The sequence below is a fragment of the Amblyomma maculatum genome, chromosome 4 (genome assembly GCF_055883805.1).
Source record: "Amblyomma maculatum isolate TAMU_Amacu chromosome 4, ASM5588380v1, whole genome shotgun sequence".
Classification (NCBI taxonomy): Eukaryota; Metazoa; Arthropoda; class Arachnida; order Ixodida; family Ixodidae; genus Amblyomma; species Amblyomma maculatum.
In genome coordinates this window covers 98,436,067-98,459,974 of record NC_139347.1, presented here as the reverse complement: position 1 = coordinate 98,459,974, position 23,908 = coordinate 98,436,067, and the positions used below count along the sequence as shown (strand labels likewise).

General features: G+C 45.7%; 1 protein-coding gene across 3 annotated transcripts in view; it reads right to left on the bottom strand.

The window, feature by feature from the left end:
- Cyfip (Cytoplasmic FMR1-interacting protein Sra-1) overlaps positions 1-19,744 on the bottom strand; it is a 50,146-nt gene extending 30,402 nt beyond the window's left edge. For 2 of the 3 annotated variants that reach the window (XM_084602274.1, XM_084602275.1), the window contains exons 1-11: positions 19,645-19,744; positions 18,770-19,060; positions 16,008-16,085; positions 15,818-15,919; positions 14,988-15,169; positions 13,118-13,343; positions 11,965-12,069; positions 7,971-8,174; positions 6,942-7,115; positions 5,119-5,214; positions 406-545 (exon numbers count right to left, since the gene is read on the bottom strand). In XM_084602274.1, the coding sequence (XP_084458400.1) occupies positions 406-545; positions 5,119-5,214; positions 6,942-7,115; positions 7,971-8,174; positions 11,965-12,069; positions 13,118-13,343; positions 14,988-15,169; positions 15,818-15,919; positions 16,008-16,085; positions 18,770-18,976 (1,514 nt within the window). In that variant the 5' untranslated portion in view covers positions 18,977-19,060; positions 19,645-19,744. Of the gene's footprint in view, positions 1-405; positions 546-5,118; positions 5,215-6,941; positions 7,116-7,970; positions 8,175-11,964; positions 12,070-13,117; positions 13,344-14,987; positions 15,170-15,817; positions 15,920-16,007; positions 16,086-18,769; positions 19,070-19,644 lie in introns of those variants that run through there. The other variant, XM_084602273.1, reaches the window with a different exon arrangement.
- Between the last annotated feature and the right edge of the window lie 4,164 nt (positions 19,745-23,908).

Here is a 23,908-nt window from a genome sequence, read left to right as displayed (position 1 = left end):
AATAACAACTTAGATGCCATTTCGGTCATATTGGCCTGGGCTTGCTGGCTTAAACAGCAGTTTACATCTTTAGTTATAAAGTGACCAAACGGAAACCAACAGACAGCTTCCATACCAGCAAACATCAGCCAAATCCTGCGCACAGCACATTTTTATGCTTTCGTTACGAGTAATGTACCAAGTCATGCCCAGTGCGTAAAATATGTAAACTGCCACACTGACAGCTCATTTCTTGCATACGAGATTAGTCTAAATACACTTGAAAAATAAATGCAAATCTGGTTTCTGGGAGCAAAGTTGAAAATAGACTTCACTACTTGATTAACTGAAACCTACTATAGCAAACAGTTCAGATTTACATGATTCTGAGCACAACAAAGAAAGAAAGTTCCAAAGATAACTAACCTGCGCACAAGGTCTCGCTTGTTCTTCACAGCCTTTCGCAATGGCTCTCGCAAGGTGTGTTGGACAAATCCCTGGAGTTCGAAGTACACATGCCGGCGCACAGCATCCGTGAAGACTGTTTCCATTCGGCTCATGAGGACCTAGCAGATGAGCGAAATGCCAGTTGAGGAAAGGGCACTGACGTGCAACCAAGATTTTTGGAAAGACAACAGCAATTGCAATCACCACACTGTCCAAGGAATTAGTCTTCGCTGTGATTCACGTAGCTGCCCTGCCCACAACATAGAACCAATAAATGCTCGGCCTGGCTTGGCTTTGGTTTACGGGGTGTCTCAGGCTATGAGAGACACCGGAGTGGAGGGCTCCGAAAGTTTCGACCACCTGGGGTTCTTTAACGTGCCAGTGTTACATCGCACAGTACACAGATGCCTTCTTTTTGCCTCCATCAAAAAGCAACCACCGCAACCAGGATTTGACTTTGCGTCCTTGGGTTCAGCAGCAGCCGAGTGCCCTAACCACTCAGCCACTGCAGCGGGGCCCAAAGCTGCATCGATTACCTAGCTTATGCACTATGAGCAGGTAGCTTCCACGACTGGATTTCCACCAGTACTGCACCATTACAAGACCTAGTAGGGGCATCATCTGCTATAAGAAGGCTACTTCAAGACTTCCCCAAGAGCTAAAGAAGGAGATGCACTCTTGCAAACACTCCCTATACATTTTTGTGAACTGTTGAGGCAACCAGTATGGTACAGCTCTTGACAGTCGACCCCCGTTATGCTATCCCAAATTCAGGGCATGTGGCTCATACAGTGAAACCTCGTTGGCTCATACAGTGAAACCTCGTTATAACGAACAGTTAAAAAATCGGAAAATAGTTCGCTCTATCCATAATTCGTAATATAAAATTTCGTAGCAAATACATGCAAGCGCAGCAAAATTCAATCAGAGAAGGCACAGTAACTCATAGGGTGCCTACTTGGGTCACGTCCGTTTATTTACGCGCAAAGAACTGCGTTATCGCGGCCTGCTTTTTTGTGTTGATAGCGTTCCGTAGCACGCCCTGTTCCACAGTCTGCAAACACTCAACAACGGCAAACCCACTGCTCTCAATAGCACTGCAGTGGCGGCACAGTAAATCCATTGCAGCAAGCACTTCTTGTGATGTCGGAATGCTCTCGTCTGCAGGGTCAGCCTGAGCTTTGTCTGCGGGATGTTCAAAAACGTTCACAGCGATTTCGGCGTCCATCGGTACAGCCGTGGTCGCCGCGATGTCATCGTCGCCTACAAAGTCCCCTACAGTCATTGTTGCGGGCAAGTCACCAACAAAACGCGAAAAATCATTCCAGGCCTCATTGCGCTCGCGGAGCTCTGCTTCTGCTTCATCGGGATCGTCCCCATCGTCATTTGATGCACGGGCCTCTGCTGGAACAAAACCTGCGTGCCGAAAGCAGTTGGCAATCGTTTCGCCTTTCACGCTGTCCCATGCCGCTTTAATGCTCCCAGCAAGTTGATCTTTAAGTCCTGCTTCATACTGTCACGTAGTGGTGACGAGGTCGACGACACAATTGAAGGGTCGATGATTGCACTAAAGAAACTGTTTATTTGGGCTGACTTGCGCCCGCAAAAAAACTAAGCAACTCGGCGGCGGCGATAGAAACAAACGTGCTCATCGATCGTCGAACAAAGAATGCCCGTCACACTCGGCAACGCTCAATTTAAAGGCTGCACAGAACAAACTAGATAACGTCGCAGGCAGCTACCAGCACGGGCTGGAACATCGTGGAAAGACACCCGAGTGGCCGGAACCTTCGAGACAGATCTCGGTGCATCTTGTGCTACAACAAAACTGATAAAGGTGTGACTCGCGGCATCGAGCATTAACAAACAAAGATTACGGAACTGATACGCGGTCCAGAATCAGAGTGATAAGCCTGTATGCCGGCGGCTGTTAAAAAACAACAAATACTGTTCTGAAGGTTTCGCGGCATTACTCCCCCCTTAAAAAAAAACATCGCCTCGATGGGCCAAAACAAAGCAACTTAAACATAAGCACTGCAAATTTTAAACACTACACATTCTTTAACGCGCGTAATATGGCTTCAGTCATACAACATGTACAATTTCTGGGCGTGCGCGTCGCCGTTGTGATGCTGACATTCCGTCGGGAATGACTTCATAGTCCAGTGGGCCGACGCGGCGAATGATTTTGTACGGTCCAAAGTATCGACGCAACAACTTTTCACTTAATCCGCGACGGCGAACAGGTGTCCAAACCCACACTTGGTCTCCTGGATTGTACTCTGCGTGGTGTCGTCGTAAGTTGTATCGTCGGCTGTCGGTGCGCTGTTGGTCTTTAATACGCAGCCGTGCGAGTCGTCGGGCTTCCTCTGCACGCTGCAGGTAGACGGCTACGTCGAGGTTGTCCTCGTTGGTTACGTGCGGTAGCATTGCGTCGAGCGTCGTCGTGGGCTCCCTACCGTACACAAGCTTGAACGGAGTCGCTCTGGTCGTCTCCTGGACTGCCGTGTTATACGCGAAGATCACGTACGGCAAGATGGCGTCCCAGGTCGATGCATTACGTCGCCCTCCGCTCCGACGTGATGACTTTCCGAGCCCTCGCCGCTACCGGCCTGTTCCTGAAAACCGCCCCTTGGCTCCCGCCCGCCAAGCCTACGAACGACCAATAAGCCCTAGGAAGCGCGACGCATGGAGGACAGCGAATAACCGCCCATTATGCTTCCACTGCGGTGAGGCCGGCCACATTCTGCGGCACTGCCACGAGCTGGAACATTGTGGAAAGACACCCGAGTGGCCGGAACCTTCGAGACAGATCTCGGTGCATCTTGTGCTACAACAAAACTGATAAAGGTGTGACTCGCGGCATCGAGCATTAACGAACAAAGATTACGGAACTGATACGCGGTCCAGAATCAGAGTGATAAGCCTGTATGCCGGCGGCTGTTAAAAAACAACAAATACTGTTCTGAAGGTTTCGCGGCAATACGAAGTTTCAAGAGAAGAATGTCAATCAGTCTCCTCTTGTAAACTGCCTTGAGGGCCTTGATTTTATCTCGAGCTTGGTCTTTAACGTCAGTGCTGCTTTTTTATTCACGTTCACCGCCATCACAGCACTACTACGCACACCCGCGCACCACACTCGGCACGACGACAGACGCAGCGTCGGCCATGCCGCGCCGCCGCTGCTAACACTAAAACCAAAAAACGCAAAAACTCGGCAGAGTGCCAGCACTCGTCCGGTTGTGCTGGCCTCGTTTTCACTTTATTATGTTGCGTTTGGGGCGGGCACCGTCCGATGCCACACAATCACTGGAACGCGTGACAGTTCAAATGTCTTTTGAAGCGAACGGTGCTAAGCCGGCATCATGATCACTAGTGACTGCGTGCTTTCGTTGATGGTTGGAAGGATGGACGACTGTTGCAAAAAAAAAAAAAAAAGCGTAACGATTTGGTTTTTTTACTTGGAAACGCGTAGCGCCCGGCGCAGACGAAACACTTATCCATACTTCTGAATTAACGGTGGTCAAATTAGTGAGTATTTATTTGTAAGCTTCGGAGGTTGCGCAGAAGAGGAGGGCAGGTAGCCGCCGTCGCGGCCGTCTACCCCCACACTTCGGTACCACTGGCCGACAAGCTGGTCTTGGCGCCATTTCGAATTTATTTTCTTTTCCATGGTTATTCTTCTGTCTCCGTTTTGGACGTGCACAGCCTCTAACTATGGCTCCCTATTGCGGATGCTTTTATTTGGCCTAGCACTGGGCACCAGGCCGGCCGGACGCGGCAGCGCGTAGTTCGCATGATCCGCAGCGGAATCGACTCGCGTTCGAATTAAAGGACATTTTTTATACACCTCTATGGAGCTTGACCAAACCCAGTAGTGCAGTTCGAATAATCGAGGTTTGAATTAATGAGCTTTCACTGTAGTTGTAGCTATAAAATGGTTCATCCATATGTCCTTAAGGCACTGCAAAAGAAGCCATCGCGCTTCTCCTTATTAGGAACTGTTTCCACAGGAACGGGCGCCTCGTATTTTGACTCGGTGTTTTTTGATGCTTCGCCCCGCTTCACCTATGCACCGCAGGAAAGCAATTGTGGCGGGGCAGCATCGCTGATTAGTTTTTCACGTCGCGAGCGCTTGTTAGATTGTGTCTGGTTGATTGCAAAAGTATTATACGACCAAAGTTTTCGAAATTTCAAACGTAGTAACTGGGAAATCGTGTTTTCCGGGAACATATTAACTGGGAAAAAAGTAGCGTAACTCTATGGGAGATGTTTTAATGCCTGCGATTTTGAACGTATGAAACGGGAAAGTGTATAAACTAAGAATGTATCAATGAGATTCTAGTGTACTAAGAGTGTAACAAAACACCCGGTGTCAAAATGCTTATGACAGGGAAAATATACATAAAAGCCACGTCTGAGAGTTATGCATGTTTAGAACATAGCTGCAAGGTTATTGCAAAAGGCTATTGTGGAACCATGAGGGAATTTTCCTAAATTCTCGTAAACAATTTTAAATTTTAAACACTGACGCATCCAGTCATAATCTATCTTGTGTCAGTTGTATGTCCTGAAAGAAACGCTCAAGTAAAATGTTCAAGTACATAGGTACTAAGCCCTCAGTCCGTCAAATTTTCAACTAAAAAAAAAAAAAGCAGCAGCGACTAAAAGAAAGTGCAAAGTGAAACTAACCTGAAGACCTTTTACCATGGCAATCACTTCAATCAAGCCAAACTTCTCTTCATCAGTGTAGTTATACCTTGTGGCTCGCTCATACTCCTCAGCCTCCTGCAAGTAGAACCGAAAACAGGAACAGAGTGCATGAGGCTCTATTGTGTAGAAGAAAACAAAACAAGTAAACAGAACAACCTCGATGATCTGAGCGCAGTTGATAGGAATTTTGGGATGATATAAATTCTCAAATTTCCTGGCCGGAGTGTGCAGCATGTACAATGTGCAAAATGTGCACCAGAAGTGAGCGTACGCACAATGCCAATGCTGCGAGTGGGTGTGGGTGCGCACCCCGTATATTGTCGACACAGCAAGCTTCGTCTTTAGTAAGGTGATATCGTCACATAGTTGTGATGAAGGATCAGGAGTGAGCGAGACTGTAAAAGGGCTTCCTAAAGAAGCACTTTATTGGGCTGACTTGTGCCCACAAAAGAGCAAAGCAACTTGGCAGCAACAACAGCGTGGCAATGCTTTAAAACATACACCTGCGCTGCATTTTTCCAATGACCCCACTCTGCTACCATGATCCTGGTTTTTACAATACTATATTCATTTTTCATGCTCAATAACCAGTCAATCGTGGCGTACATCTCGAGCATACTAGACTTTTTCGGTTAAGGCCAAATCTCAAGAGTGCATATGACATCCATTTTTTTTTTTTTTTTGGGGGGGGGGGATGTTGTTTTCATTACAAAATAAAAGCTCCAGTCCTGAAGTATAAACTAGCAGGGGCAGTTTCAATAACTTGATTGTGGTAGCAGTACGCATGGGTGGCAGTTGTCAGTAACAGTTACCACTGCTCCTAGCCACATTCTTCTTGACTCTGATGCTTAATTTGTTTTTGAACAACCTTAAACACAATAGAAATATAGGTGCTTAATTATGAGGGCCGTTATGCCCTATATTTTAAGGCATGTGAGGACACTTTAGTTTGTAACCATAACAAGCCATTGCTAACATGAGTCTGTGCTCAAGAAGCTCCAAAAAGGCTCAGGGCCTCACTTCTGCAATAGTATGCGGCCCTTTCACCCCTGCTGTGACTGTGCAGACTATACAGTGACTATGTGGACTCAGGCATTCTGGCTGCTTCTAACATTTTCGCTGCAGTCACTTTATTACTATTTCGAATAATGTGAAGTTCCGTTGTGAAGCACTTGCTTCTTTCACTGTCAACTCCATGACTAAACGAGCAAACAAGAAATATGCTTGCATTTATGTTGACCCCTGCCCCTAACACACACATCCAGATAAAGAAACTTATTTCCAACATGAAGCTGATTAGATTAGATTAGATTAGGTTTGGTTTGGATGCATGCTGCTCTCAATCTGCTAATTTCGGTCTTTTCTCGTTCATTTGATTTTCATGCCATGTGGCTTTTAGAAGAAAACCTCTAGTATTCGCATTTTTGTCCCGTGGTTTGATCACTCGACTTCTGCACTTTTATTTTTCTTACAGTGATAGCATTATGAGTTTTCAACCATTGTTTCTCTACCAACAACTCACGAACTGCTTCTTACAATGTCTCAACTTCCTCCCACAACACTGGGCCCCTTACTGTATAGGTATGTAGCTCTCTAGAGCAGTGTTTAATAACATAGTATGTGCTTGCCCTAAGAGGACGGGACAAATTGAAGAAACACATATGACATATAGAGCACAAGCAATGTTGTGCAAATGTTGTCTATCTGTAGCTCTGCTCTTGCACCTTACAGGTTTGCAATGTTCTGCAAGTAACAAAAATAGAACAACCGCAGCTGACTTGAGCAAGTGAAGCAAAACTCACCTGGGGACAATCTTTGTTTTGATGCGGGTCCGTGGGGTGCATCAATTTCCACGAGTAGAGCTCGGTGACATGTGTCGTCCAGTCGGAGAGGAGCTGCAGTCCCCGAAGAGCCAGGTCGTTCAGCTCCTTGTTCTCGGCATCAGTGCGCGGTGTCTCCTTCACAGTTGTCGTTACCTGCAACAACCACAAAAGGCCTCCACTCACTCTGGGGGGCAATGCCCACCGCCTCCAGAACACAATTATAATTTTCTAGTGAACGAAAAACATGCACAGTGACAGAACTGTCACGCATCTCAGGTGCGAATATTATTAGTACAGGCCGGCGTATCACGCATAGCCAGCCAACACTGACAGGTGGTCCTATGAAAGAAAGGATTGTAGATGATGCAACTCTGCTCAGTCATGCCGCACCATTTTCACCCATAGTAGTGGTGTAAGCTGTCAGAGTAGACAGTCTTAGTTGTGAGAGAAAAGCTATGAACCATTAACCTACTCCACAGTCCTAAAAAAGAAGAAAAAAAAAAAAAAAGAGTGCTTTTGCAAGATGCCTGATCAATATATACTATATTATGCACAGTTCCCGATTCCTTTGAAGCCAAGGCTTTTGTCACTGCAACATCACAGGCCTGATGCAGTGAGCATTCATCACAAAATTTGGCTCAACATTAACCGATAACTGTTAAAAAAGAGCTTTTTTTCTAGCTTAGTGCTTAAAAAGCAGTGTAAAAAAAAAAAGTGGCTTATGCTACATGCCAAGACTTCCCACAGGTTGCAACGACATAACCAATCAACATGCTAGACTTTTCTAGAACATATATGGACCCAAATGCATATATATTTACAATAAACATTGGTTACAACAAAGATAGTGTTGTTTGAAACATTCCTTGATTAAATAATTCAGATTCAATTGAGCCATGTTACAGCAGCTTCTAATAGCACCCGTTGGTTTTTTTCTTTTCCGAGACAGAGGCAATTTTGATTGTTTACTGCCTGCAGGAGGACAAAGAGGACCAAGGCAGAGCCCACCTCGTTACTGTGTCGGGCCAGCTCACTGATGTAGCGCTCGTAGTCATCCCGAATGGCTGGCAAGTGCTGCAGCAAGTCCGACTGGGGGCTTGGGCTGCTCGAACTGGCCAGGGGCCACCGGGATGCCTCGTAATGGGGGCTGCACTTGATGTAGTGGAATGGTGCTATTTGCATGTCTCCAAACAATGGCACCATCTCCAGCGCCTGGGGGAGGGGGAGAACAGCAAACAAAGGGCACACAGGTCACGCACTGCACACACTTGATGTTTCCAACACAACATGGAGAGAAAGAAGCCTTCAGTGTACAGCATCGAAAGCTTCATTGGTTCTCTACTTTGTAGTAACATACTGGCATCCACTAACTGTATAACACAAGATAAGGATTTGTCAATGAGTGCAAGATAATTAAAAAGCCCTTAGTACAATGTAGCGGCAGTTTCCAAACCTATTAGAGTTAGCGAAATTGAGGACGTTGCTACATCAATCAGTAGGTTTGCAAAAGTAACAGCATGTGCACAATTCTGGGAAAACTAATAGGCCTGCTGCTGGTTTCTTTTTAAGTAGCACTCTTCTTCACTAGGTAAAATATGGTCAACACAAAAAGCACACTTGCTTAAAAATGAAGCAGCATAACCCCATTTGATACATCAGAGCTCTTAATGACAGATGTACACCCGACGTAACAGGCAAGTCAGAAAAAATAAGAAACCTGAACTGCACATCCTATTGTGTAGGTTTGATATGGGCCACTTATGATATCGTAAATAATCAAACCACACACAAGTCATTTAACAGCCGTTTAAAATGATAACTGAAACTGGGCGGGTGGCTTGAACGTCCAATAAATTCACCATAAGAATTCTACACAGTGGAGATTCTATACAAGCAGCAGTGTTCCAACATATGCATAGCCAACAGAGGAAGCAGCTTCTAACAGGAAGTGCTAACGTTTCCTAACGCCGCCCACTGTCCAAGTGTCTCAAGGAATGAGCATCCATTTTGCGCTGAAACTAGATCAGAGCACATCAAAGTGACTGGCCAGACAGGAAACACCAAAACAAGAAATGCTATACAGTCAAACCTGCACATAACGAACTTCCATGTAGCAAATTCCTTGCTGTTACGGTTCTTCAATTCTAAACACCAGAATTGCATGCATTTGAAAACTCCACATAACGAACACGTTGTAGCGGTTGACCTTGATGCAACGAACTCACGGCGCCGAATATATCATAGTTAGTGCTGAATAACAGAAAATTTGGCAAAATCCTGCAAGTTTCATGACGATGTGAGAGGAACGTCTACAATCGTGACGAGCAACCACAGTTGATACACAGCCGTTCAGCGTAAACAGGGCAACTATGTGGCAAATGCAGTAGTTTCCGCTGCTTCCGCTTTTGGGACGTGGTAACAAGTACTAGTTTATACTCAGAGTGAAAAATAACAGGAAAACGAAAAAAGATGCGACGCAAGCAGTAATGAGCCCATCGCCACCATGCAATTGCTCACGAGCTCTCACACATTGGTAGTGGCAACGCGGGGCAAAAGAGTGTTTCTGGGGGCAACAGTGACCGGCGAGTGGGAACATGCAGTGAAGAGGCATGCACCTCCTTGACTGGTGGCGGTGCACCACGCATGCTCTCCCCCAGAATCGGACTCCCCTGCCACCACCTTCTTCCTGCCCCTCTCATAGACCCCTCATTAGAGCCATAGAGGAGGTGAAGGCTGCTGCCGTAGTCATGCCACATCCTCAGCACGATCACGAAATGTTTCGCCACTTCTATAACTTCTTACTGTAAACACTTCAAAGGGGGTTTTCTCCACATTAAATTTTAATCTGATGGCTGTTCTGCATTGTCCTATCGAGTCTCCACGCGAGAACTGCATATAACGAAACCTAAATTAACGAAATACCATAGACATTTGTGGGAAGACATACATCACTGAAGCCTACATCACCGGCTCTCTCTGGCTACGCCGCAGTAACGAGGGAGAAGCGCGCGGCCTCTATTCTGCAGATCATGTGGTAGCCTCCTTTCCCCTCTCTCGTATGTTCCAGCAGTGGCGCGTGCTGTGTTGACTGGGTGTGGCGTTGGGGTGAGTGAGTGAATGCGCGTGTCTGTGCATCAAGGGCACTGCGGACCGGACGGGCCAGGAGAGCGGACGCGTCCACAAAGCCAGACGGACTGCTCAGGTGAACCCAGCCATTGCTTATCACACGCACGGCCGAGGAAGACCAATAAACGATTAACCCTTTGGTTCTCGGTGTTCGTGTTGTTCATTGGGGCCACCAGTGTGGTCTAGCTAGCAGAGCGGCTTTTGGCTCTGAGAGCCGCAGACCCGTAGAGAATCCCACACATTTTACAATTTCGTATAACCAGGTTTAACTATTCCTATTTTCACCATTAATCCAGGCAGCTGCTTCTAGCAGCTTTTAGTAGAGCAGTCAAAGAACTACGTCGCAAAATGAGCAATGCTGGCTTTCCATACCTTTCCCAAGTCTTTAAGGCACGAGCCGCTGTACCACACTGTACAGTCAAACCTCGATATAACGAACACGCTTATAACAAATTATTGAATATATCGAACTCTTCCGAAATATTTTTGTCAAACACATGTATTTTTAACTTCCCATAGCGAACGCAGTTTGACATAAAACGGATATTAAGAACTTCGCGACGCCAAGCACTACCTCACTTTAATAGCAGGAGGTAGGCTTCGTTGCACTACATGTGTGTTGTGCGGCGCAGCAAATGTTCAGGACTACCTCGCAGGCGCTGACAGCGCCACAGATGCCACGATGGCATTGGGAGTTGAAAGCCAAAGAAATCCATGGCCTCCGCGATCACCCCCGCGCGCCTGTTTGTGCATGCGGAGGTAATCTCAGAGGCCGTGAGAAATCGTTCGCATCTCACAATCGCTGACAGCGCCGCTTCAGCAGCGGCAGCAGCGGCGCGGTCGAATGTTGCTTTTGCCTTTTTGGTTTTTGAGTCTTTCGCGTTTTTTCGTTTTAGAGTTAGCAGCGGCGTTGCAGTGTGGCCGTCGCAGCGTTCGGCGGAAGCGGCCATCGGTCGTCGTGTCTAGTGTGTGCGCGGGTATGTGTAGTGCTGTGATGGCAGTGAACGTGAAAAAAAGAGCAGCACTGACGTTAAAGACCAAGCTCAAGATAAAATCAGGGCCTTCAAGGCAGTTTACAAGAGGAGACTGATTGACACTCTTCTCGTGAAGCTTTTTATGAAGCAGGACTTGAAGATCGGCTTGCTGGGAGCATTAAAGCGGCATGGGATAGCGTGAAAGGCGAAACGATTGCCAACTGCTTTCGGCACGTAGGTTTTGTTCCAGCAGAGGCCCGTGCATCAAATGACGATGGGGACGATTCCGACGAAGCAGAGCTCTGCGAGCTCGATGAGGCCTGGAAAGATTTTTCGCGTTTTGTTGGTGACATGCCCGCAACAATGACTGTAGAAGACTTTGTAGGCGACGATGACATCGCGGCGACCGCTGCTGTACTGACTGACGCCAAAATCGCTGTGGAAGTTTCTGAACATCCCGCAGACGGAGCTCAGGCTGACCCTGGAGACGATGAGAACATTCAGACTTCAAAAAAAGCGCTTGCTCAATTGGATTTACTGCGCTGCCACTGCAGTGCTATTGAGAGCAGTGGGTTTGCCCTTGTTGAGTGTTTGCAAACTGTGGAACAGGGCGTGATACGAAACGCGATCAACACAAAAAAGCAGGCCGTGATAACGCAGTTCTTTGCGCGTAAATAAATGAATGTGACCCGAGTAGGCACCCTTCGAGTTACTGTGCCTTCTCTGATTGAATTTTGCTGCTCTTGCATGTATTTTCTACGAAATTTTATATTACGAATTATAGATAGAGCGAACTATTTTCCGATTTTTTAACTCTTCGTTATAACGAGGTTTCACTGAGTAACATGCTACTCCATCATTCAGATGGGTGCACTAAGAAAATGTCATAGAAAGGCACACACCTTGAATATTTTGTCAATCTTGCTGATGTTTAGCCGCTTCTTCTGGTCTTGCTTATTGATGTTGCAGACCTCACCGTCCATCAGAAAAAGTCCAAAGCCCATCACCTGAGCGAAGAGCAAGAAAAAAATAGAACAGCAAAAAAAATGCCTTTGGAAACAGCATCAAGCACACAGGCTACCAAAGAAGATACAGTACAATCTTGCTGATATAACTCTCAGGGAGTCTCGAAAACATTCACAGAATAAAAAAATTTGTATCATCAAAACAGAAAAAAATCTGTACGTGGAAGCATCGGAAAGGCATTTACGCAGATCTAGTATTTACAGCCGAGGAGATTTACTTGCAGCTACATAGTGACAGCCCCACCAACCGCGGCACATACAGCACAACAGACGGTCATGATGGCGATGTGTGGGCTGTGCACTGCCACACACTTTTCGCGGCATGTAAAGCAGGACAGGCGTTGTGACAGCGGTGACGTGGGGACCATGCGCCGCCACAAACTGCATATGGCGTGTGCAGCGCAGCTGGCAATCACGGAGTCAACAATGTGCGGGCAGTGCGTAGTGCTGAAGGTTGCAGTCGCGATTTGCACGTTCGTATCATCTGTAATGGCACGGGCGAGTGTTCAGAATATCCAAAATTCTGAACGCTATACACAGTGCACTCTGGCCAGGGAATGTTACGAATTCATATCATGCTCTCTGTGGTACAACTTTATGGTGGATATAATTTTATGGTGGATAGGATAACAGTCCGAGGCAACACAGCCTACCACTTCATTCAGCCCCCATGAGGAACAAGCAAGCAGCAGTTTAGAATGATAATTTTAGGCTTCTGACCAACTTTCTTAATCCAAAACTTATTTAACTAGCAAGCCTGACAGAGCAGAGGAGGGAAGCATACTCGGAGGCACAAATGTTCTAGAAAAAATTGTGGAAAGGTCATCACTTCTGGTGAATTAAGGGCCCGATGGATACTATGTACTCTGTTGCAACAGTTAAACTGACAACGGCATTACTAAGCACGCTTATAAGCACTAAAAGCCTTCAACAACCCTCTGTTGCATACTTTTAATATTGAGCCTTTAAAGGCAGCAGTCTCGTGTCACACTTTGTGGACAGTGGGAGCCAGCAGCCACAGTGGGCTCACCTTAACCAGCATGTGCTTCTCAGCAGGCAGCATGTACATCTTGGTCTCGTACATCTGCACACAGATATTGACAATGTCCGCCAAGAGGTCGTCGTAGCCAGCGATCTTCTCCAGTGTCTCCTTGAGCGTGTCCCGTATCTTGTTCTGCGTCGCCAGGAACATGGACAGGTTCTGTGACTCCTGCAGTGCTTGGGAGTCGGCCATCACTTTCAGGAATTGGGCCGCCCTGCATATTGACACGTGAAAAGGCAGAGAGTAATACCCCAGTCAAGGGTGCAAGTTAAAGTGCACTTAAGGGGAGTGCACTTCGCAGCTTGAAGGACACTTTATGCTATGCAGTGCTAAACAGAGAAGCGTAGTGCACTCGCATTAGCACTCGATGGTACGAAACTGGTAACTGAAAAACATATTTGAAAAAAGAAGTTGGAGCCTCCAAGCGTGAAGTTAAGAGAACTGCTTTTTAAAGTAGTCAACCACACCAAAAATGCTTAAAATTTGACACCGAGCCATGATTTGGAGACCCCAAATCAGCGAACACCATGAACAACAACAACCGCTCCCTAAATGAAAATGGCGTCGCCGCACTGGCGCACCACGCAGTGCTCGTGTCTGTGCTTCTTTCCTGCCGTCCCGTGGTTTCGTGCTGTTTTGTTCTAAGTCATGAACCAACTAACCCAACAATATTCCCTTTTGCACCACGCTTAATTTGGAAGTTGCGTACACGGTTACATCATGTTTTTGTAATGTGAAATTTTGGCCATCGCTATTATAAAACAATTCCTGAAATAAAAATGTGTACAAAAAAGTAAGATCAATCTGTATGCATATCTTATTACATAATACATTTATGACGAAGAAATTTCTGTTGGCGAGGCTACGCACTTGGCCCTCAGTCTGTTTTGCGAACACACTCCGACCTCAGTGCACACTTTGGCAAGTGCACTTATGTTACGCCGTTTAGCAGCGGTAGAGTGCACTTTTCGTAAGTGACATTCGCCGTAAGTGCACTTTATTTTGCGCGCTTGACAGGAATATAATATGCACATTGATAACTATAAAAACTTATAATTGCGTGATTATGCAGAAACCTGCTAAAATTCGGCTCGCTTAAGCATCAAAATTGCAGTTTATGAGCACAGCTATGTAATTAAATAAGATTATGGCTTCTGGATTACAAAACACTAATTTGACGTCCAACATTAACGCCAGATTAATTCTATGCAAAAGTGAAGAATACAATGAATGTAATATAGAAAAGAAAAAGAGTTCAGTAACACCTCTACACAAACACGTCTAATGAGGCAAAAGAATATAAAAAACAGCATTACAGGACATGTATTATCGCCTATGATTAAGCCATGTGCCAGCTTTATCAAGGAAGAAGATAAATGGCACTAATAGACATGTATCAGGCTTTATCATAAACGCTATGAATAATTGGTGACTGTGCATGTTCACCCCGAAGTGAATACGAAGAGAAAAATTATTTTGTACAAATGCTTCTGCCCCAGAACGTAAGTGAGCAAACACAAGAGCGAGAATGCTCATAAATGCAACTTCCAAGTAATACTGACAACAAATTGAGGGCTTTTTTTAAATAAAAATATTCAAACACCATGCTTTATTTTTCTTGGCCATAGAAACTAAGTATGTTAGGATGAGGCATGCAAGCAAAGGAGCTGGAAAATTTAAAATGAGCTTATTCTGTTGAAAACTACTGAAGCAATCCCTACTAATGTCATTACTGTTTACTTCTGTATGATCCTACAGTCGACGAATGTAAACAGTGTGAGGGATGTGAACAAAAATGACATCATCAGCACTCTACCGGGGATGAAAATATTTGCATGCCCCCAAATAATGTGTGCACCTTCGATAAGTAGCGTAGTCATTTTTTACGCTGGACTTCATGTTCTTCAGCTCGTCCAGGACGGCAAACATGTTGATGAACTTGCCGAGGGTTAAGAGGTAGGCTTCCGATACGAAGTCTTTCCGTTTCTCGGCATGGCATAGCCTCCTAACCTCGGCTGTGAATCGGTCAATGGCTCTCCTCTGGAAAAGCAAAGGGGGCATCCATTACCCCTTTTTGCAGCACCTTCCGCACAAGTTTTCGAAGTGTTCTAGAAATAAGGGTTAGCGTTCACCTTACAATCAGTAAAAAAACGTTTGGTTTATGGTACTTAATGTCCCAAAGTGACTCAGGCTATGGGAGATGCTGTATTGGGGGGCTCCGGAAATTTCAGCCACCTGGGGTTCTTTAACATGCACTGACATCGCACAGCACACAGACGCCTATAGTTTTTCACCTCCATCAAAAAGTGGCCGCCGCGGCCAGGATTGGATCCCGCATCCTTGGGCACAGTAGTCGAGTGCCCTAACCACTGTGCCACCTCGGAGGGGTAGTAAAAAAAAAAAAAGGAAGTGTAGGCATATATGCAAAAATGCTGGGCAGAAATAATTAAAATATGCAGCACATCAGGGCAAAACACTAAATTTTTAACTGGAGTTGCACAGAAAAGTTTACGCAGGTATCCACTTCCTGCGCCCAGCAATGAGCCAGCCAAGACTGCAGAAGCAAAGAGAGCAAATTGAAGTGCAGGTATTAAATGCTTTTAGAAAAGCCTTACGGAACCTTTTTTTTTTTCATCAGCATATATGGAGACAGTTGTACATGAAACAAAATTGTGGGCAGTCTCTCACCTGAAAATACATAAAGTTGAGCAGCTTGTTGACCTCAGGTGCGAGTACTTCAACTGTCTTTTCATAAATTTCTACACGGTTCGGTTGCTCATTTGATTTGGGCTGCAAATGAGACGAGTGGCCCGTCAGAAAATTGGGTTAACTTTCATATGGTGAAAATAAAATAAAACACTAAAAAGAAAGAAAGTACCTGGGGAATGGCACGTGAGCAACATCTCCACGTATAAAGCATGACTGCATGCTCCTGTCCTTGCTCAAGCATTTCGTTCTGAAAAAAGTTGCAATAAGAACATCGGGTACCTCATAAGTGTGTGCAGGCAGAAGATTGCAGCGCTAAATATTCCAATGCAATTCAAAGGTCACTGCAGCCCATGAAAGAATAACTGAAAGGGATCCAACACTGGATTTTAATCATCCAGTTTTTTTTTCCGCAGTGGGAGGCTTGCTGTTTAAAGTGTTTGTTCCCACAATGGTTGATTTAGAAATAGTGTCGAAAACTGCCATTGGGAATTTTGCTACCAGTGCATGCATTCATTTTTATGTATCTTCATGCTGAACACTACGGTCAAAGAACACCATGGCAATCACGCATCGACAAAAATAATGTACTGAAAACTTGTAAATATCACCCACTAAACAGTAATTAGGCATTTTTAGCATAAAGCAGTGTTCAATTAAGTTTCTGCACCCAAAGCTGTTATGGAGTAGTGATGTATGGTTTGTCGGTGAAAGATATAGCAGACAGTGGTTACCGTGTGATTTAGGGAATGGAAAACACTGTGGCGCCATCTACTGGTGAAAACTAAAAGCACATCATTAGGGATCAGGGATGCCAAGGAGTGCAGCTTTTTATTAAATGGGGATGTGAAGAGAGCTTAAACACAATAAAACATGACGAGCACTAGTGACAAGGTTAAAAAACAACATTTTGCACTTCACGAAATTAGTGCTATTTTTATGAACAGCGGTGATGCAGAGAGATTAGTGCTCCCTATATTCTTTCAGTGCCCGGAAAAAGAAACAAAGTAGAAAAGAAACACACAGTGCCACCATCGGTGCTACAATAGGGCATCATTACAGGGAGCACCACCAATCTGGCTTTTAGTCACTCGTAATGCACTTGTCTGTATCAAGTGCATGTGAAGCTAGGTTTAAATTTGCATGCGATGCTGGGAGTTCCACACTGCTAATGCAATGATGGGGCAGAAATGAGGCCGAGGCATGCAGGATTGAGTGCACAGATCTCAAAATTGCTTTACTGCTCTAAGAAATTTAGTGTTGCTAGCATACTGCGTGCTCCAGCTAAAGAAGTCCCAGCAACTGTTGATGCACTGCGATCTCGTGTATGTGCACAGCATGCCTTCTGATGCTTCCATCTGCGTAAATGCAAGCGAATGCACATCAGAACATCTTTTACCAGAGCTTCAGGTGCTTCATCGAGAGTGGCTTCAAGGCAGTGATATGCACCCTGGCTACTGATGGTGCTGAATGTGTAGCCTGCCAGAATTAAGAAGCCTCAGGACGTGAACGTACAGCTTTTCAAAATTCGGTAGTTTTAGTTGTTGCATCTTGTCATGATATGCTTTGCCTCTCAATAGTTCTGACCCAGAATGATGGAACTGCATGATTCAGTGGTGTCAGAAGAGTTTGATTTTCTTCTGGAAATTCTTTTTTGCAGCCGATATAGGTTTGTAAAGGTTAAAGACGGCAGCAAGTTTGGAATGCATGCTATGGAAACTTCCATCAGCTCTCTACAGCAATCATTATTGTTTACGTTTGCCACACTGCCCTCTTGCATTAACTTTGGCTGCAAATATTGAAAGTAGTGACTGAAAACGGGAGATAAACACAGCATATCTTTTCAGCCTATTAGCTTCAAATAAAATCTTTTTGAGGTGTTCGTTGCACGCCTTAATGTAGGTTGATATATCATTTGGCGTCTAACCACTCTGTCAAATTGCGGCAAGACAACTTTTTTTTGCAACTCAATGTCAGATGGATTTCGCGGAGGACAGCAATGCCATGTTTTTCTTCTCATTCCACTTGCACACAGGAATGCAACAAGAGATTTTAGTGCATCTCAGCCATACATTGTTGGCATGAAAGCACACATTGGTAATGCCAAACACAAGGACAGAAAGCATTAACAACAAACGCAACAATTCCCGATTAAATGCTTTGAACAATGCACAATGTGCCCACTCATGAAGAATCAACCCTGCTTTCGCAGCATCCACATGTGACTGCAAGGCACGTAAATGCAACAGTGTTTTCAGGGTGAATTTCCAGGCACTAAAAGAATATAGGAAGCACTGGGTGGAATACACCAATAAAGACAGGCCTTAAATTTATTGTACGCAGTTTGCACTGCCAAATTAAAGTTATAAATCTTAATTTCTTTGATGTTGCAGCATTCAATCAATACAATATGAGGCAAGCTCCTTTAATTTCCACCATAATCTCATGAGAGGTTTTGGTCATTGGTTGCTCCCTTTAACATACATCCTAGAAGCTACACACATGTTTTCAGCAAATTAATGTCAGCTTAATAATGGTGAAACCGTATGGACCACAAACTTTCCACATGACAAGTGTGACCGCTGTCATGTTGCTGCCACTTTGTCTAATCATCTTATTAGTAAGAGATAGGCTACATCCTACATCCTAAATGTCACATTTTGTAAGTGCAATGCAAAATTTTGCTCAGCACATTTACTAGCAGCTTTCACTACAATCACAACACTCCTGCATCGCTTGGGGAATGATGAATGATGTCTTCGCACTCCACCATCCATCATAAAAACAAGCACCAAACAATCATGTTACTAAAAATGCACAAACTAAAAAACTTAGCCTTTGACGAGATAACGAACGAGTCCCTGCTATATACAAATTTCCAAGACTGATGAGCTGAACACAAGAGCATGTAAAGAAAAACGAAGAGCAGCTTACAAGCTCAGCATGGACGGTGGCTTCTTCAATGTACTTGGCAACTCCCGTTACGAAAGCATTGCGGTCCTCGAAGTTCGTGTCGAAGTTGGCGTGATACACTATACTACAGGGCAAGGCTTCGATGCAGGGCTGCTGATCCGGCAGGGGCAGCTCGTCCAACACATCCACGTTGGACAGAGCGTCCGCGAGCGTCACCTCCGCTGCCATGATTTCGTCCTTTGCTGCTGCGACGACTTTGGTGCTCCGGCCGGCCGGTTCGTCACCGCAGCCGACTTCTGTTTGCCCCGCGTCCTGCGACATGGTTGCAGCGCGGACGAACGGTCAGCAGTCAAGGCAAACACCTAAATCTCCAAAGCATTCCGAGCTGTCATCGCACATGAGTTCAGCAGCCACACGAACATAAACCGCTCACATCAACGTAGCCACAGTAGTGACGTTATCGCGATCAAGAAGGGAGGGGCTGGTGTTATCATTTTTACGTACGCATCTTCACGACGTACCGGAAGTTGACACAAGATGCGTTAGTCATTTAGTGATGGGGTCACTTGTACGGTAGCTACGCTCGCGGAGATGCGGTCCAGTTCGCAAAACATTTACAAGAGGCGAAACTTGCTATTGCATTGACGCGCCAGTGATCACAGCAAGTATTTTTTTGACATAGAAATAATTTGTCTATCTCTGAATCCGAAGGGGTATTATCTGATAATCAAAACACATTGAAGGAAACACAGATACACGAGTTTTCCGGGCATTTGTTGATGCTGTGATGTCATCGCCAAGTAAACAAAAATATTGAATAAAAGCTCGTAGGAACAAAATAGTTGTCTCAACTAGAGTTACTGTTTTCTTGACATGGCTCGGAAACAATTACAGACCTCGGCGGGGAAAACTTCAGCCTTTTACTCTTGTTTCAATAACTTTCGACACTCCCAATCACCCGCAATGTCAGCCATTTTGAAACTTTTGCCATGGAGCTTTTCGCAGCAGCGCCGTCTAACGGTCTAACTAGAGAAAAACCCTTGCAATGTTTTCAGTTAAGCAACAATGAAACACCGAAACCGAAACATGCAGCTGCGCTGGTTTTTGCGCTTGTCAGATCCAGACAGCTCTCTTTAGTGCACTTAGATAAAAAGGACAGGCCGGCACGCGGGAAAGTGGAACTGTTATTGTAGCGTTTTTGTAAAAAATATACAGCCCAAAGGAGTTTGCGTCCAAGCCATTTAGTTCTACGTTCTGTTACCCAGCATTCGCAGAGACCGTCCTCACCATCCTCGACCTCAGGCATTCGAGAAATGCTTGCAGAAGACTCATTAGGGGATAAGAAGTAAGCCCCTTGGCCTTTATATTTTTGACAAAGACTAAAGTTTTGTTCACACGAACTTCACTGCTGAGTGTGCGCGGGAAGAGTCTCCTCAGAAGTAAAGTGACAGAGCGAATTCATGGGCTTCATCGCATGCGTTTGTTCGGTTAGTACACATTTTATGTTCCTCCCGTTCACCTTAGCCTTGCGCATAAATCTGCTTACTAAGCATATACAACTACGATTCCTCAGAAGTATTTTGCTTGCTTTTTTTTTTTTTAACTTTACCACCGCCACCACTACAACGACAACAAACATGCCTCAGTGCCCCGCAGTAGGTTAAACCGGTGATAAGCAAAGCACACAGTGTTTTTATATTTCTTGTTATTTTTTGTTAATTCGCAGTTACTGACCTGGCGCTACGTTGAACTGTACAATGCAAATGTGTTTTCGTATCATCATCATTAGCTGCAGCATCATCTCAGCGCTCCAGGAAATTTTTTTGCAATTCTATCAGTTTCCGGGCCACATTCCTCCTTATTTTTTCTTCGTTTTTGTTTGGAGAAAAAGACGTAGTACATATACATATAGACTCTCTCATCGTCGATATTTCCCTTTACAATATCGATTGAGAATGTTCAAAAATTGTGCTCACATATTCGGTGTTGACGTGTTTCAATTTCACGATATAATCTGGAGCCCTGTATAAAAATGACAAGTTGATTATTTAACTTTATAGTAGTTAATGGGACTATGAGAAGATATTTACTAACGCTACAAAACGCGCACGAACAATCGTATATTTAATCAGTCGTCTCCGTAACGCAAAAAAAAAAAAAAAAACATTTCAGGTAGCTGTGTAAACGTCGTAGATGCCTGCGATAAAAAATGATGCTCCTCACTCCCCAAACTGAATACAGGCTGACACACAAGAAAAAATAAATAAATCATGTTTCGATGGCGCCCACCGGTCTCGGTGACGCCAATGTGAAGCTATTTACTAAAATTATAAAACGCGAGCAATAGGCAATTCCATCAATCTTCTCCGCAACAAAAACATTTTTAAACTAGCTTCCGATAGTAAAGGATGCCTCCGCCTCCAGCACACACACACACACACACACACACACACACACACACACACACACGCACACACACACACACACACACACACACACACACACACACACACACACACACACACACACACACACACACACACACACACACACACACACACACACACACACACGCACACGCACACACACACACACACACACACACACACACACACACACACACACACACACACACACACACACACACACGCACACACACACACACACACACACACACTGCTCCCGCGTCGAAAGGCGCGCCCGCACCCACTCACGTCAGAGGGGAGGTTTGCGCGCGGGGATGTGTCGCCCAAATCGACTGCGAGCGGTCGCCAGAGAATGATTTGTAAATTATCAGCTCCATGCAAAGCTTTTAAATTTGACTCGAATATTCACAGACCACCCCGGTGGGCTTCTTGCATTCATTTAAGGGGCCCTTTAATTGGGCACGTCCTATGAAAAGGCGTAACAAGTAGGGGCGCCTCGTGGTAAGGCATCACTTGGTGATTGATTGAATGTCCTTTATTGAATGGGAAGGCTCATGGCCATGGATGGGGATAAAGGGGAGTAGACAGAATCTTCATTGTTTAGGTCGTCACTTGAATCACATTGCTCTAACCAGGCCACTAAGCGAGCCATACTTGGCAAATATCATCTGTGTGTTAGCATCAGTTTCTAGAAGGGAACGGTAGTTCAGGCGGTAGGGTTTGATCATTTGTGTGTTAGCAGCATTAGTATCGGCGGAAAACATAAAAACAACCCCAGTATGCAGATCCATCTTCACATCGGAGGCAACACCATCACCTCCTCAAATGGGCAAATCCGCATTCTTGGCCTGCCCATCTCAAGCTGCAACTGTCCGCAGAAATGGGTTCATCAGCTACAACGCCTTTGGCCAGCACTGCTACACACTATTCGTCGCCTGTCCAACCGGCACGGCGGTGCGCGGCAACATGCCTGCCATGCGATGGTCTGAGCAGCGGCGGTCGGAAAAATCGTCTATGGCACACCCGTCCACTAACTTCGCTAAGGTCGAACACCTTCATCGCGCAACACTACGCACTATTACCGGTCTACCTAAGCACACTCCTATTGAGTGTTTGGCCGCTCTTCCACCGCTCACTACCATCGTTACCGAGTCACAGACGCGTCATCGAATACGTCTAGAAAACACTATCCAAGGGCGTCGTCTGCTGGCCTGGGATGAACAGCGTAACGACAAAACACCAGCCCTATATGCATCTCTTCCCCCTTAGGAGATGCCAGTAGTCACACGCCTCCATAGCCGACCTATAAACCGCGATTTTGCCATTCCCCAGGAGCCCTACAAGAGCGAGTCCCTGATACGACTGACATATACACCGACGCATCGATTACAAGCGAATTTGCCTCTATGGGCTGGGTATGCGATGACAACCCTTCCCTTTCATGCGCTTATGCCTGCCAACTACCTCAAGGTACCCCTCTTCATGCTGAACTCCTCGCGATTTGGGGAGCCTTGTCAGGAGTGCCTTGCACCGGAACTGGTTCCAATTCGTATTCTTACTGATTCCTATGAAGCTTGCAAGGAAATTGCTACTCCGGAACAGCTACGGCCATACAGCGCCTCCTTAAACGCCATCAACTCGCGGCCAGAACTGTCGCTACTCACTGGACCCCAGGTCACTCGGACGAATCAGAGTGCAATGCGGCGGCACACGCCGCGGCTGCCTTAGCAGGTGAGATGTCCACATTTACTTCCCCACCCCCCTTGATTCATCCTTACTCGACCTTGGGCAGGCAACCCACCCCTTCTCTTGCCCAATTATGCACTATACTCGGACCAGCCTTCGTAGCCTCAGTCAGCATCGCATGCAGGTGGCCACACCAGACCCACCTTTTACTAGAAAAACCCACCTCACCCGAAGTCAAGAAGTCTTTTTGAATAAGCTCATCGCTCATGCGGCTTACACGCCACGTATTATGGAGCATGCTCCGGAACTCCAGCTTCTTCCAGCTACTAAGGAAAAATTGCTTGACCGGCACTGGAATACGCGGGCTGCCTACCGCCACATTGGAAACACTCGGTAGTTGTCCCCATTCCCAAGCCTGGAAAACACCCCACGCAACTTGCCAACTTGCGACCGATCTTAACCTCAACCGTCTATAAGCTAATGGAACGCATGGTCACCAATTGACTTGCACATTATCTTGATACCTCAAATTATTTTTACCCGTTCCAGACTGGCTTCCGCCCTCAGCTAGGAACACAGGATAGCCTTTATCTTCTCCACACCAACCTGAACAAAGCACGCCGATGGTGCAAAAGCCGTCCTGACATACTCGTAGCTGTCGATTTACACAAGGCGTTCGATACCATCAGCCATCAAGCCATTGTCGACGCGCTCATCCACACTGGAGTTGGAGCCCGCGTCATCAACTTTGTGAAATCCTTCCTGAGTAATAGAACCTATGAAATTCAAATCGATACCAACCACACGGCACAACATTTTACAAACCGCACGGGTGTGCCTCAGGGCTCAGTAATTTCCCCCACCTTATTTAACATCGTCATGGCGAAAATCGCATGGCAACTAGACAAAACGATGGCCTATGGTTCACAATATATGCGGACGACATCACGCTCTGGACCACGTACCGTAATACGGCTCGAGAACAAACGGAGACGCTGCAACTAGCACTAGATACAATCGAGATTGAATTTCATTCTACAGGCATGCG